The sequence below is a fragment of the Canis lupus genome, chromosome 30 (genome assembly GCF_011100685.1).
Source record: "Canis lupus familiaris isolate Mischka breed German Shepherd chromosome 30, alternate assembly UU_Cfam_GSD_1.0, whole genome shotgun sequence".
Taxonomy (NCBI): domain Eukaryota; kingdom Metazoa; phylum Chordata; class Mammalia; order Carnivora; family Canidae; genus Canis; species Canis lupus.
The window spans coordinates 17,701,716-17,717,516 of record NC_049251.1 but is presented as its reverse complement, the minus strand read 5'-3'; the positions used below and the strand labels follow the sequence as shown (position 1 = coordinate 17,717,516).

The following is a 15,801-nucleotide window of genomic DNA, read 5'->3' as shown; positions in this document are numbered from 1 at the left end:
TGCCGGGATCCACGTGGGAGGCGGTCGCGGCAGGGCTCCCTCCGGGGAGGGGGAGGGGGAAGGGGGGGGGGGGGGGGGGGGGGGGGGGGGGGGGGGGGGGGGGGGAGGGCAGGCCGCCCCGGCCCCCCGCGCCCGCGGGCGTCAGAGCCCCCGCCCCGCCCCCCGCCCCCCGCCCCCCGGCCCGCGCCGCCCGGCAGCCGCGGGAGCCCGTCTCGCTCTTCCGCTTGCAGGTGCGCCCGGGGAGGGGCGGCGCACGCAGGAGGGGGCGCCCGCCATGCCCGGCCCGCAGCCCCCCGCCGCGGCCTCCAGCCCGCCGCCCCCGCGGAGCGGCCGGCCGCAGCCCCGGTGAGGAGGAAGCGGCGGCGGCGGCGGCGGCGGCGGCGGCGGACGAGGCGCCGCCCCCTCGGCGAGCTTCGCGACCTGGCGGCCTCCGCGGGACCCATGGCGGCCTCCTCGCCCGCGCCGTCCCCGCGGGAGGGCGGCCCCCGAGCGCCGCGGGCCCCCGGCCCCTCGCCGCCGCCGCGCCCGCGCTCGGGCTCCGAGGCCGAGGACGCCGAGCTGTCGCTGAGCCTGGCCCGCACCAAGACCCGCTCGTACGGCAGCACGGCCAGCGTGCGGGCTCCGCTGGGCGCCGGCGTCATCGAGCGCCATGTGGAGCACCGGGTCCGCGCCGGCGACACGCTGCAGGGCATCGCGCTCAAGTACGGAGTCACGGTGAGCGGGGCGCGCCGCGGGGCGGGGGCGGGCGGGGCGGGGGGCGCGGGGCGCGGGGCGGGCTGGGGCCGGCGGGGCGGGGGCGCGCGGGGGCCGGCGGCCGGGGGGGCGCTCGCCCCGCGCGCTCGGGGCCGGCTCCGCAGCGGGAGGGCCCCGCCGCCGAGAGCCCCCGCGCCCCGCCCAGGGCGCTGCACCGAGCTCCGGGGGACCTGCCCGGCCTCGGCCCGGACGCGTGAGCGAGGCCCGCGAGGACCCGGGAGCGGCGACCACCCGATCTCCAGGCCGGATCACACCACCGTAGTGCGTGTTTACTCAAAGCCCAGCCGAGAGGTGTGCACTCGGGCTCCAGAGGATTTTGTTTTCTCTGTAAACAGGCGCTGTGCTGAGTCAGGGATGGTAGTTGTTTCCGCAGGATGGTTCTGGTTCTATCGATTATGCTGCTTTATTTAGAAGTGAAATTACACCCCTGGGTTCACTGGCAACTGTGAATGTGACACCTGTCGCTTAGCAGCAGCCCAGAACTGAGCTCTAGGTGAGCTGGAGAGCTGTGCTTATGATACATTTATAAGCGTGTGTGTCCCAGGTATATTGCATTACACCTCTGGGAAGAACATGGAAATCCGAGGGAACACACTGTCGCATTAAAATTACTTATAATTAACTCTGAGCCATGTGACGGCCTCTTTACATTGAGTTCTGTATCAGTTTTCAGTGTTCTTTCCTGAAACACTTTAGACAGCAATGGGAAGAAAGGCGATCTTATCTGTATCCTTCTCCTAAAGTGAAACTTTCTGGCCCTTCACAGAATGACAGAGACTAATTTATTTTGCACCTTTGACTTGGTGCTGTATGTTGATCCAGCGGGTCTTACGATTTAAACATTTTAAGACCAGGGATCTCACTGTGCAGGCATATACGGCTATTATCATGCCAGGAATAGCCCCTTTCCCTCTTCCTGGGAGTTTCTAAATGTGAACATAGAACTACAATTCTTGGGTATATCAGTAAGGCCTGGTTCGGATGAGGGTCAAAGGGAAGCAGAGTTGGGGAATATCAATAGCCACTTTCTGCTGAATGCCTTGCTGCATGCCCGGCATTACATATGTCCTGTTCCATCTTGTTTTTCTTCAATTTGATTATCCTAATAAGCCTTGGAGGTGGGAGTAATTAACCTTTTTACAGTAGGAAAGACAGATGAGAGGTAAGGGTATTATCTGAAAATGTTTATCCATTGAGAGCAGCTTGAATTAGCACAGTGATAAAGCATTTGCTTTTATCAAGACGTTACTTCTGATTTCCACCGCAATTTCTATCCTAGTCTTAGCAAAAGCTCTCTTAGCACCTTGGTTACTGAAGAAGGAACATCTCTTCTGTATGGTTTCTATGTGTCATACCTACTGGGCCAGGGAGACTGCGCCAGGAATCCACAATATCTAGAAAAGTGTTATTTCCCTGGTCCCTACCTCACAGCCGTCTCCCTGCAGCCCAAAGTCCTCTGCACCTGCACCAGAGTGGTTTAGAGCTCCTAAACATCCGCTCACGACAGTTCCCTACCTTTGATCAAATGCTTTCTCATCGGTGTTTTCCCTTGATACAGATCCTGTTACTCATAACCTTATCACCCCTTTTGGTTAAAGCATAAACCAGATTTGTACTACTTTCATCAAGACTTGATTTAAAGATATTAAGCTCCAGTATAATGAATTGGAAACTGTAACATATAGCCACAAATAGCCTCTAACTGATCTTATGGACCTTGTAATTCTTTGCTGTGGGGATTGTGCTGTGTGCATTGTAGGAAGTTTAATAGCATCTCTGACCTCTGCCTGTTAGATGCCTGTAAGACGCCCAACTCCCATCCAGATATTGCCAAATGTGCCCTAGGAAGAAACTCACTCTTCATTGAGAACCACTGGTTTATTACATGTATTTCACTTACTTTGGGCCTGAACTATAGTTGATGACATTTTTAGAGACTCTCCCACTGATTACGTAGAGCTAGTGAGAGTGATAATTCTTACTTTCACAGTGAAGTGATAGTATTGCTTTAATTAACATATGCAGATATCAGCTGAATTTATTCATTATTGAGATTTGAGGTGGAAGCTAAAAAGACAGAAAAGTTTTTTTTTCTGTTCCTGACTGAACAGAAAGAAGTTGAGGTCGTTAAGTTTCTCATATTGACTGCCAAGGTCATAAGCATATTTAAATTATTGTTTAAAGGAGTAGGTGATGATATGTTGCAGATTTAGAGACCCAAGAAAGTACACCTGGAAATTAAGAATCAGTCCAGGCGAACTTTGGCTTTAACATCTCATGTCTGGCAAAAGCCAATGGCTCTGCTGTCTTACTTAGAGGAGTAGGAGCTCTCAGGGAAGCCTGTCTGCTGATGACAGCTGTCCAGCCCCCCAGCAGGGAATCCAGGCACAACTTCAGTCCATCAGCACAGAGAGACTGCTAAGAACCAGGTACAAGAATGTTCCCAGAACAAATATTCTGACAAGGGGTGAAGATGGAGATCTATCTGGTTGTCAACCCTGGGTTTCCAGGGGAACAAATTGGACACTGGTTATCTGAAGTGATGCTCAATGGCCGGCAACAGCAGGGTACATCCCAAGATGTGGGAATAGATGTGTTCCTCAAACTTGCCTGAATAGGAGAATGCCCTGGGGCAAATGAAAAATAAAGAATCCTATCTGACCTTGAGCCTACTGAATCAGGATACCCAGAAAAGGAATCCAGGAATCTTCATGTTTTACAAGCATGGCCTCTTTCTTGTTCCCAAAGCACTGTCCTTCCTGGTTTGTTGTTGTTGTTGTTGTTGTTTGTTTGTTTAAGATTATTTATTTATTCATGAGAGACAGAGAGAGAGAGAGAGGCAAAGACACAGGCAGAGGGAGAAGTAGTCTCCATGCAAGGAGCGCAGTGAGACCCAATCCCAGGACTCCAGGATCACGCCCTGGGCTGAAGGCAGGCCATAAACCGCTAAGCCACCCAGGCGTCCCCTTCCTGGGGTTTTTGCACTTGCTGTTCCATCTGTATGGAACACTCTTTCCCTGATAGCTGCAGGGAAGGTTCACTTTATGGGTGTATGACCTGTGCAGTCACATAGGGCCCCGTGCTTAGAAGAGCCCTGTACTTGCTGTAATGCTCTACTATTGCCATCTTGAAAAAAGTTTTTTTTTAAATATTTATTTGAGAGAGGGAGAGAGAGAGAGCATGAGTAGAGGGAAGACGCAGAGGGAGAGGGAGAAGCAGATCCCCTGCTAAGCAAGGGAGCCTGGCGTGTGGCTTGATCCCAGGACCTGGAGATGATGACCTTAGCTGAAGGAAGGTGCTTAACCAACTGAGCCACCCAGGTACCCCACCATCTCGAAATTTTTAATACTTTGTGAATAAGGGCCCCGCATTTGCACTTTTCACTAGGCCCTGCAAATTATGGAGCTGATTTTGGCTGTAACTAGCTCCCTCACTGCCTTCAAGTTCTTGCTTACATGTCTCCTCCATGAGGCCTTCCTGACTACTCTCTGTGAATATACAGCCCTCCTCTACACACCCTCTCCCCTTCCCTGTCTTGTTTTCCCAACAGTATTTACTATTCATCTCATTTTCCTTTTTTTCCAGATTCTTTTTGGTAATACATTAGTGAATAAGTAGAAATCCATGCCCTAATGGAGCTTATATCTTAGTCAGTGGAGACCGTAAGTAAGCAAAGGAAATATGTTACATGTCAGGTACTGATAAGAAAATGAAAGAAAATTAACCAGGGAAGGGAGAGAAGGAGGGCTTCTGGAGCCGGCCGTAATTTAAAATGGTGTGGCTGTGAAGACCTCACCAAGAAGGATGCAAGGAGGTGAGGGTGTGCAGACATCTCAGAACATTCCAGGCAGCAGGAACAGTGAGTGGTGCAAAGGCCCTGAGGTGGGAGCATATTGGCGGGTTCCAGGAATAGCATACCTGGTGCTTAGAGTGCAATAGGGTGTGTTTGGACCAGATCACTTTGGGCCTTGGAGGACTTGAATAACTTTGGCTCTTTCTCTGAGTGAGATGGAAAGCGTTGGAGGAATTTGAACAGAATTAGATGATCTGATTTATGCATTAAGAGGATCAGTCTGGCTGCTTTGAGAACAGGCTGTAGTGGAGCAAGTGCCAAGGCAGGGAGGCCAGATAAGATGAAAGCTTTGTAATAATGCAGGTGAGAAAATGGCAGCTTAGACCAAAGCAGCAGACAAGGCAGTGGTGGGAAGAGGTTGGATTCTAGATGATTTGCCAATATGCTGTGTATTTTCTGCTTATTTATTTGCTGTTTCATTTGAGTATCTCTGCCCTAGAAATGGGACCAGGGATCCAGGAGGCTTCTCTGTAGGAAAGAAGAATGCAGATGTTCGAGAACCTGGCCAGCTCTGACACCTGATGGACTCCAGTTCTTCTGTCAGTGCCTTAGAAAACATCTGAAGGACCTTTCCCACATCCTTTTTAAAGTCATTATGAATTATTAATAACTGGCATTTTAAAAATTATTTTTTACCTATTTTTATTGAGCCTGGTTTGTTTGAGTCCTTGTGTTACACGTTAGGGCTACAGGATGATACATGCTGTCCTCTTGTTATTCATGGTGAGTTTATCTACTAACTGCTTTCCACTAGCCTGTAGCTACTAGAGAAGCAGGTTGCTTGTCTGACTCATCACTGTACATCCTGTGCCTAGCCTGAGTCTGGCACATGGGGGGCCCTCCCCACACGTATAGATCTAATCCAAGGCCTGACTGGTGTGAAATCATGAAGTCCTGGAGTTGAACAGACCCTGAAAGACGGAGCCCAGGTTAGGGATTGAGTGACTGGAATTGCAAAGTGTGATTTGAGGCTGGCTCTCCAGTCTACAGAAAGAATGGTGCTGGTTTTCTTACCTTCTACCAGCAGGACGTCTTAACATTGAATTACTATTTTAAAAAATATTTTATGTAAATCAGTTTGCCAACATGTAGTATAACACCCAATGTTCATCTCATCGAGTCCCCTCCTTAGTGCCCGATACCCAGTTACTCCATCCCCCCAACATTGAATTAAACATAGGTTTATATTTGAGTATCTCTACTGAAGAGACTTTTGAGGAAGTGGTCTGGGAAACTGAAACTATTTGGGCTGAGTTGAGAAACTATTAAATACAGTTGAGCTCTCAGACTTGAATTTGCTTGGGCTGGAATTTCCCTGGCTCTGCCTATCACTACTGAGACACTAAGGCCCTTTCCCTAACCCCGTGCTCTAGATTTACCTACGGCGGCGGCGTCTGTGGTGATCCTTGCTCCTCTCAGTCGGATGCAAGCTTCTGGAGGAAACTCACCGGCTCTAGACAGCCACTGTGGACTTTTTATTTGGAAACCCTGAAAAAATATCCAGAGAACAGTATTCAAATGAAAAATGAACAGGAGGCAGTGAGGGGAACCTATTATTTGCATAAACTTTTTCTTTGTTTCTTTGCTTCCTCCTGGAAGCTTACTTGTCCTCTCTCCTCTCCAGAGGCCAACGCCCTCAATCACTTCGTGTCTGGTTTTATTCCCAGGATCTTCTTGCTTTCTTCCAGGAAGCTGCTAGCCCTAGTCACTTCCTAACACTTCCCTGAAAAGAAGTTACCTTGCTGAGAAAAGGTGAAATGATTGTCATTTTAGGGACAAGCGTTGCGAATTAGAAATGTAAATGTATGTAAATCTTTCGTGTTCATGATGTTAGCCCCTGCTGCTGGTAGATATTGCCGATCCTTGTTGATCAAAGGCAAGAGAACCATAAATAAGTGGTGCAAATTGTAGTGAGAGGTATGATAAAATTGCCTTTAGTAGCTTGGAGTTTAATAGATCCTCATATATCCTTTTTATTATATTATTTTATTTCATTTTTTTTAGAGGGAGTGGGGCAGAGGGAGAGGGGCAGAGGGAGAAGGAGAATCCCAAGCAGGCTCCACAACCATCACAGAGCCCCACTGGGGCTCAGTCTCACAACCTGGAGATCATGACCTGAGCTTGAAATCAAGAGTCAGATGCTTAACTGACTGAGCCACCCAGGCAACCCCTCATGTATTCTTTTTAAAGAGCAGTTTCATTGAGGGGTGCCTGGATGGCTCAGTTGGTTAAGTGTTTGCCTTCGGCTCAGGTCATGATCCTGGGATCCTGGGATTGAGCCCTGCATTGGGCTCCCTGCTTAGCAGGGAGTCTGCTTCTCTCTCTGGCACCACCCACCCACGGCTGCTCATGCTGCCTTTCTTTCTCTCTCCCTCTCTCTCAAATAAATAAAATCTTTTAAAAAAAAGTTTCTTTGAAGTATAATTTATATACCTCCAAATTCGACCATTCTAGGTGTACAATTCAAAGACCTTTAGGGCATTTACAGAGTTGTGCAACCATCATCACAATCGAATTTTAGAACAGTGCCATCACTCTGAAAAGAACCCTGTGCCATTGACCTTACTTCTGTCTCCTTCTCTAGCCCCAGACAACCCCAAATATACTTTCTAATCTATAGATTTTCCTTTTCTGGGCATTTCATATAAATGGAATCTCTTATGTTCTTCTGAGATAGTATGGAAAAGTAATAAATCCTTTTCCCTATTAGCTATTCAGTCCTGGTTGGGAGAGACTGGAAATGAAAGCAATATGATTGCTATAACTACCCCCTATTCATCTGCCTATGAGAAATAGAGAGTAGTTCTGTGTCACTCTAAAAAGGTCACACTTTCTATTCTCAACATTAATTGGGTATTAGAAATTAGGAACAGAGGGGTGGGAGAAGTAGGTGAATTTTTTTTTTTTAAGTTTGAATAAATTGAATAATAATTTTTTTAAAAAGCCCATGGAGTTGGGCTCTGTTTTGAAGGCAGCATGGTTTCCCCAAAGGTAATCCCTTCTCCACCATCCACCCAAGGCCTGGTGTGATCCAATCTTGTTTTAGAAGGATAACTAGCAACAGAGTAGAGGAAAGATTATATATTGAGGAGAATGGAGAAAAGGGATCATAATGTCTTCTAAGAGTTCTAATTTACTGCTCTTTGCTTTGTGTGTTCCTGACACAACCCAGGTCTGCATTGTGACTTTGCCAGAAAACTGCAATTTTCAAAGGCTGTAACAAATCAAATCCTTGTGATATCCAAAACTTGAGGCAACTATAGTTATTCTCTACATGTTTTTAACAACAAAACTTGATGACCTTCTATTACAGTTGCAGAATTTGAACTCACTGGGACATTTACCATTAATGTAATCATTTAGTCTTGGTAATGGTGGACTTCCAGGGTTAGAGTAGTTCTAGAGCTTTAGTGTTTAAATTTTTTTCTGTAGCATTCCTGACAAGTGTGTGTGCACTGGATGAGATTTAATGAAGGCTCCTCTTTATTTCTCTAGGAAGCCCATTTGTACACAGAAGAAATCTGTTAGAGGCCTCTTCATGTATTGAATTTTTTTTTTCAATTTTTTGAGAGAGAGACAGAGAAAGAGGTAGGGGGGAGCAGGGACAGAGAGAGAGAGAGAATCTCCACGCCCAGCACAGAGCCCTACATGGGGCTTGATCTCACAACCCTGAGATCATGATCTGAGCTGAAATCAAGAGTAGGATGCTTAACTGACTGAGCCACCTAGTTGATCTGAAAAATTTTAACTTTTAACAGGATCTTTCAACCCCAGGTTTCTATTTCTGAACCTAGGAGACAAAAGTTCAGAGGAATTTCAAACTTTCATAGGATAGCATCTGAGCTACTTCTGTCCTTGGCTAAATAAATAACTAATAAAATAAAATTTGGGTATTGGGAAATGTTGAACAGAGGGCAGGTGGGAAAGTCATAGAATTTTCCAGCGCTTCCTTGGGTTGGATCAGCTTAATGACTCAGCTTAATGTGAGGTGACATTCCCAGAACATTAGATCCATCTATGTTCAGATAAAAGTATATAACCTTCCTAAAACATCATTTCACTGTTTGAGATTATCTCTAGTCTCTTGTCTGTGCTGGTGAGGTTTTCCCCCTGACTAGGCTTCCTGTTTCCATTAATGCCTTTTTCTTTCCAATTCATTTTCCACAAAGCTGCCGGAATGATCTTTAGCTGTAATCAGATTGTGTCACTCCTTTTCTTCACCCTCCAGTGGCTTCTCATCACAGTTAAAATAAAATTCAAGTTTTGGGACATGTGGGTGGCTTGGTCGGTTAGTCTAACTCTTGATTTCAGTTCAAGTCATAGTCTTGGGGCCCTGGGATTGAGCCCTGTATCAGGCTCTAAATTCAGTGGGGAGTTTGCTTGGGATTCTCTTTTCTCTGCCCCATCCCCTGCCTGCCCCCTCTCTCTGTCGTTCAAATAAATAAATAAATAAATAAATAAATAAATAAATAACTTCTTTAAAAATAAATAGAATAAAATCCAATTTTTTACCTTGGTATTCAAGGCCGTATGTGGCCTGGAGTTTTGCTCATTACTCCCTACACTTCAGCCACACTGTTTTTTTTTTTTTTTTTTTTTTCCTGGCTGGGGTCTTGCAGCTGCTCTTTCTGTCTCACTGGAATGCTTTTTTTTTCTTTTCCTGGCTTTTTGCATGGCTGGTTTATTCCTTAACTTTTCTACAAATCCTGAGTTTGCAGCCTGTTCAGTTGGTTTAAGTCACTACTTGTAAAGGAGAACAAGTTAAGATCAAATTTATCACCTTTGTGGGGGGAAAAAAAAACATAAAGCTTACACACCTCGGGGCAACAACATATAATGTTATTTATCTGGGCTTGGTCTTATGAAAAATATTTTTATGTATTCTTACTTTGTAGGAGAAATATTTTTTATTGTGAGAAATTCCTACCTCTCTCCTTCTCATTTGCTGAATACATATTAGGACCTGCCCTTACTTGTTACTTTCTCACTTTTAACCCAATTTAATAATAATATAGTAGCTATTATCATTTTTGAGGACTTTCGGGGGCTATGTATTGTTCTGAATACTTTACACGAGTTAATTTGCATAATCCTCATAATGATCCTATTGTGTGTATCCTTACTTTACAGAAAACAGAAGAGGGAATGATTAGAAAGTGGCAGAGCTGGGATTTGAACCCAGAAAGTATGGCTCTGAAGCCCATGTTTCTAACTACTACCTTGTACTAAGTTCATTTACCTATTTTCATCTTCAGGCTCAAAACTGCCAGTCCTTAGATTGGTCCCCACCTTGATGCTAACTGTATCTGGATATCCCTTATGTCCTGTCTAGACCATAGGGTGAATGTACATCTTACATAGTTGCTGCTGACACTGACAGGGAGATGGCACAGTATCTGGCTTGAGGAAACTCGTAGGCTAAAGATGCACATCGATGAGTGAATTCATGGGATGATGCACAGGAACCAAGGGAGCCCTGCCCTTCATTCCCTGTGCTCCTTGACTACACCCAGCTGTTGACTCAGTCACCTTGTCTTATGCTCCATCATTGGCCCTTTTCCTGGCTGTGATGGCCTGTCTTGTTTTAATGATAGATGTATGGGTCAGGGTTCTGGCTGGAAACAGTGTGCTCGGCAGGGGGTGGTGGTGTGTGGCCAAAGAGAATTTAGCTAAGGAACATTTATAGAAGTGTGAGCAGGGTTGATGGAAACAAGGGATGGTGAAGGATCTGAGACTAGCAGTAGCTGGGAGACATTACCCCTAGGCTTGAAGGGTAAGGGGAAGAAGTGGTGTCCCTGCCAAGAGGAGGGCTGGAGCCTTGGACGAGTGACCATATACCTGGCAGGAACTCTGCCATAAGGGAATGCAGCCACTGGACTCCTGCATGGTGCTGTATCTTTCTGCTGATAACTTCCTTTGGAACACCCACCAGAATTCCAAGGACAAGGGGGCTTAGATAATGCAGCTCTTAAGAGGTCAGCCTCTTGGGATTCAGAAACGGGCTCAAGAAGACTTGGGGATGGGTGGGGTGGTGGGGGTGTGTTGAGAGGGAGAGTAACACAACAGATGACTTATTGTCCCTTTCTGGTTACTTCCGTGGGTTCATCTTTTATGCCTATTTCTCTGACCTGTTTTAATTAATTCATCCATCCATCTATCCATCCTTCTATCTTAAGCACTTAGGGGTGTCCAAGATCTTTTTAGCCCCAGGGAAGCTACAGAAATAAAAGTGCTGCCCTGAAGGCACTCACAGTATATGCATGATGTTCTCAGCCCTGCCTCAACAATCAGATCTGGTGTTCCTGTCAGTTTCTGTCCTCCATCGTTATTCTGGGAAAGAATAGGCCCCTGCCAATAAGCACTTCAGAGAGTGCTGTATCACGAAGGCTCTCTGATTCACAAGCGGCAGAAAACCTAACTCACATTGGCTTAAGCAAAAAACAAACACAAATGGTGTTTATTGGCTCATGGAACTGAAAGACCCTAGGGTATTCTGGCTTCAGGCTTTGATTCAGAGGACTGATTGCTCTCCTCCAAGATGGCCTTGTTGTCAGGTTCCATGAAGTGGAGGGATGGATGCTCTTTCCAGTGGAAAAAATAAGGACCTTTCCCCTCCCAGACCCAGAAAAAGTCTCCTTGCATCTTTGAATTGTTCCATGTTGGGACTGTGACCTATCATGAAAGCCAGGACACTGTGGCACTCCAAAGGGCAAGAATGAGTCATAAGCTCACCCTGGAGTGTGTATGGAGGGGGTTGCCAGTGCCTTTGGAAGCCCACAGACTAAGATGGAGGATGTGGATGCTAGCTGGCAAAAAACAAGGGGTATTAAAGACAGAGTAGAATATACCTGAACCTGCTATGGATAAGGTATCCAAGTTATTTAAATCTCTCAAATCGAAGACCAGAGATACCTAGGATTTACAGATTTTAATTTTGTCTTCTAAATGCACCTGCCTATCCATGCCTCTCTCTCACCCTTTTCTTCTTTAGCCAGATACTAGAATACAAAAGACCACCCCACCCTACCCACCCTACCCAAGAGATAGGTTAATGTAATATCTTTAAAAGAAAAAAAAAGCTTTAAGTGTGCCATTTGCGTAGATTCAGCTTAAAATAAGAAATCAGGGATCCCTGGGTGGCGCAGCAGTTTGGCGCCTGCCTTTGGCCAGGGCGCGATCCTGGAGACCCTGGATCGAATCCCATGTCGGGCTCCCGGTGCATGGAGCCTGCTTCTCCCTCTGCCTCTCTCTCTCTGTGACTATCATAAATAAATAAAAATTAAAAAAAAAATCAGGAGATACAGGGTTCATTTAGTAATCAACTATAGTTTGTTTCTGGCGCTTAAAAAAAATCTAATTTTTTCACTCACAATCAACTTGGCATTAAAGGATCCCATAACTTGGTCCCATTAGTCATGCGCTTTTATCCTGGTGTTGTATGGACTTCAGAGTTGGACAGAAATCCCACCTCACACATTTATTATTTTAAAGATTTTTTTTTATTTATTTAATCAAGCAAGAATATGGCAGCAGCGGGGTGGGGGGCACAAGGAGAGAGAGAAGCAGACCTCCTGCTGAGCAGGGAGCCCAAAGTGGGGCTGGATCCCGGGATCATGACCTGAACCCAAAGCAGATGCTTAACTGACTGAGTGATCCGGGTGTCCCTCCAGCTCACACATTTAAAGAGCCATAGGCCCTTGGTCCAATCAGTCATCTGTTGTGTGCCTTTATTTCTTCATTGGAAAACAGCGTAATATCATCTGCCAGGTGCTCTGCTAAATATTTTCTTTCTCTCACCTGTATCCTGTCTGTCCATGTGTCTGTCAGTCTCTTCTATGCAAGTATGTGTATGATCTCTCATTTAATCTCTCCGACAACCTTGTGACAGGTAGGTGACACCTGTTTTACACACAAGGACATAGGCTGAGGGAAAGAAGCAGCAAGCTCATGTGGAGATGGTTGGTGTTGGCAGAGCTGGGATTTGAAATCCAGATTCCCAAGCCTGTGGGAAGGTTAAATGAGACCACGTGTGTGATTCCATCCTCCCTTTCCAGCCCCACCTCCCATCCCCATCTCTGGCTCTGTGGGAGGCAGCCACCGGCTAGGAAAGAGTTTGAGGATATAGAAATTATATTAAATTCTCACTTCTTAGTCTTATGATGATGGTTCGATGGTCCACAGTCTGTCTGAGTTTTGTTTCTTTTATTTGTAAAATGGAATTTTAAAAAAGATTTTATTTACTTATTCATGAGAGACACAGAGAGAGAGGCAGACACATAGGCAGAAGGGGAAGCAGGCTCCCTGAGAGTAACCCAATGTGGGCCTCAATTCTAGGACCTCGGGATCACTACCTGAGCCAAAGGCAGATGCTCAACCCCTGAGCCACCCAGGCATCCCTGTAAAGTGGATCTTCAAATGCCTACTCCAAAAAAATAAAAAATAAAATAAAAATAAAAATAAAAAAAATGCTACTCCATGGGTGGGTGGGTGGAGACACAACAATATGAGATATACTGTATGTAATGTACTCCCCTCTTCTTTTCCTTACCTGTACTGCTTGGACCCGTTCTTCAGGGCCCATCTAAAGTCAAAAGAATCAAAATTGGAACCCCACCTTCTCGGTGAGGCCTTTCTTAATGCCTGGAGCCCCAGTCTACACCATTCTTGCATGTGCAATGTGCAATGTTGTGTTTATCTCTGTACCAGCTCCTGTATCCATTTTATTTACCAAACATAATTCCAGAGACAGCGGAAGTACTCTGTAAGTAAAATAACAGTACTGTTTTTTTTTTTAATCAAATGATAGAAATGTTTAAACAAGAATGGAATTTTTTAGATAAGTGCTAAAAATTCTACATTTTTCAACTTCAGGAATCTAAGGCTGCTTGGTAAAAGCTGTCGTAAGGGAAGTATTTTAGTGGGGGAAATTAGACTTTTCAGTGACTAACCCCAAATTAGAAATCTGGAATCCAGAGAACGCATTGCACATATTCTGAGCCTGGATATTTTTAGTTCTATTTGTGTAATAAACCCTATTAATGGATTTATTTACATATAACTGTTTTTTTCTATTTTAGATGGAGCAGATTAAAAGGGCAAATAAACTGTTTACCAGTGATTGTATATTTCTGAAAAAAACTTTGAACATCCCAGTTATATCAGAGAAGCCTTTGTCGTTTAATGGGCTTAACTCAATAGATTCTCCAGAAAGTGAAACTGTTGGTAGCAGTTTTTCTCATGAAGAAGAGCCGACAGCAGCTGGGGAAGACCTCTCTCCTCCTAGTCCTCAAGAATCCGACGTTCAGCCAGTACAGCCTGAAGAAGTATCAGCTAGAGATTTCCTGCAGAGACTAGACTTGCAGATTAAGTTGTCAACACAGGCAGCCAAGAAACTAAAAGAAGAGAGCAGGTAAAAATACGCTGGTAAAATGTCAGAGGCTGAATAAATTACAATGTCCTTGCTTAGCTGCGTTTTGTTTTGTTTTCTCTTCTTTGCTCTTCTCTTTCTTTTTCTTTAAAAACTTTAACTCTGGAAAGTCATTTTCAACATATGAAGTCTAAAAAGAGCTACTACATTCTGCTTAGGGCTTTATCTGTTGCAATGTACTTGTTTTTGTCTCTGTTACTTATTATAAAAAGTTTGCTTCTTTGCTTTAGTAGCATAACTGTCCAGCCAGCAATTCTGGATAGCAGCCAAGCGAAACATCTAGTTTACCCCTTCAAAGGAAGCAGTGCCCGAGGGAACATGATCCTAATGCAATTTGTCAAAGACATTGTCCATTATTTGTTACTGGGTGTTTTTCATGTGAACTTTTTTCTTTGTTCTTTAATTTGATACTAGGGCAACTAGTTTTCTACAGAATTGGTTTTCTTTTTCCTTTATGATTCCAAGAATGGCACAAGCTGTTGTATTTCCTTTTTTGCCATGGGTGTCAGGAAGCTTACAAGTAAAACTGGCTTTGAGTTCAACTACTACAGTATTTCTTATGGTTAATAAATTTGTATCCTTCTCCTTCCCTTAATCCTGATTTTTTTATTTCTATCTAATTCATCTTATTATATGTATGCCCTTGGTTGTTAGCACATCAAGTCCTTTTGAGAAAAAGGTGGAATGTAAACAAATATAAACAAATATGAATATAATAATTTTATAATTTAATGTTTTTTAAAAATGTAATAGAAAAATATAAATATATAACAAGTACCATTCTTTTTTTTTTACAAGTACCCTTCCTTATTCCAATAACTGAGATGCCAATGAAATGTAGATAATATAATCTACATTTAATATAATATAATATAATATGGTATACCCAAATGAGTATTTGAGTATGAGTATGAGTATTTGCATTTCATACAACTTCCCAGACCTGCAAAATATTATAAATAATAAACTCTTACCCTTCTTTGGCAAGTGGATATTAAGTTACATATAAGTATATGTATTAGTTTTCTGAATATCGTTTTTAAACACTGATTTATGCTGAATTTCTTTTTTTCAGAGATGAAGAAAGTCCCTATGCAACTTCCCTCTATCACAGTTAGATGATCAAGGGTGATAATCTAACCTGGATTGAGAGCTGTTTGGATCATAACGAAAACAACAACTGAAGATTCAAAAGCATACATCCTTTAAATCACAGTTTAGTAGTTCCACCTACTGCAATTGCACTGAAATGATTATTTCCCTCTGGCTTTCTATAATTTTAAGTCTTTATTATGGCATGAGAGCAAAATTATATCCTAAAGCTCATCACTTTTGTAGGTGATGGTAGTTTTTAGACTAGTTTTTGTAAATACTAGTTAACATAAAGCATCAAAGACTATATACATATTCAAGCTGAAAACAATGTTGGTCGTCTGAGAAATCTTAAGTATGTGAAATACATGGTTGCTGTTTAAGTGATGCTGATTTTGCTATGTATTTATAACTTAAGTGCTATATATATATATTTCGATATGTATTACATATTCTGTATTAATATAAAGAACCAAATTTTGTCTGCTATTTTGTAAAATAAACTACAAAAGCCTGAATGAGAAAATAAATTATGTTTTCATATTTGAGTCGTCATTTTTTTAACAAATGGAAAAGTAAAATCAATTAAAAAATTTTTTTGTAAAGATTTTATTTATTTATTCATGAGACATAGAAGGAGAGAGGCAGAGACACAGGTAGAGGGAGAAGCAGGCTC

The 15,801-nt window shown here is 44.0% G+C and overlaps 1 protein-coding gene across 4 annotated transcripts; it reads left to right on the top strand.

The window, feature by feature from the left end:
- Positions 1-441: 441 nt before the first annotated feature.
- LYSMD2 (LysM domain containing 2) lies at positions 442-15,668 on the top strand. Of its 4 annotated transcripts, XM_038580425.1 has the most exons (4): positions 637-714; positions 1,089-1,246; positions 13,684-14,015; positions 15,109-15,668. In XM_038580425.1, exons 3-4 carry the CDS (start codon positions 13,684-13,686, stop codon positions 15,149-15,151), a joined length of 375 nt encoding a protein of 124 aa, XP_038436353.1. In that variant the 5' UTR covers positions 637-714; positions 1,089-1,246; the 3' UTR covers positions 15,152-15,668. The 4 variants fall into 4 exon arrangements, with proteins under 4 accessions (XP_038436352.1, XP_038436353.1, XP_038436355.1 ...); XM_038580424.1 differs by lacking the exon at positions 1,089-1,246 and having other exon boundaries at positions 442-714; XM_038580427.1 differs by lacking the exons at positions 637-714; positions 1,089-1,246 and adding an exon at positions 917-1,044.
- The last annotated feature ends 133 nt before the right edge of the window (positions 15,669-15,801 follow it).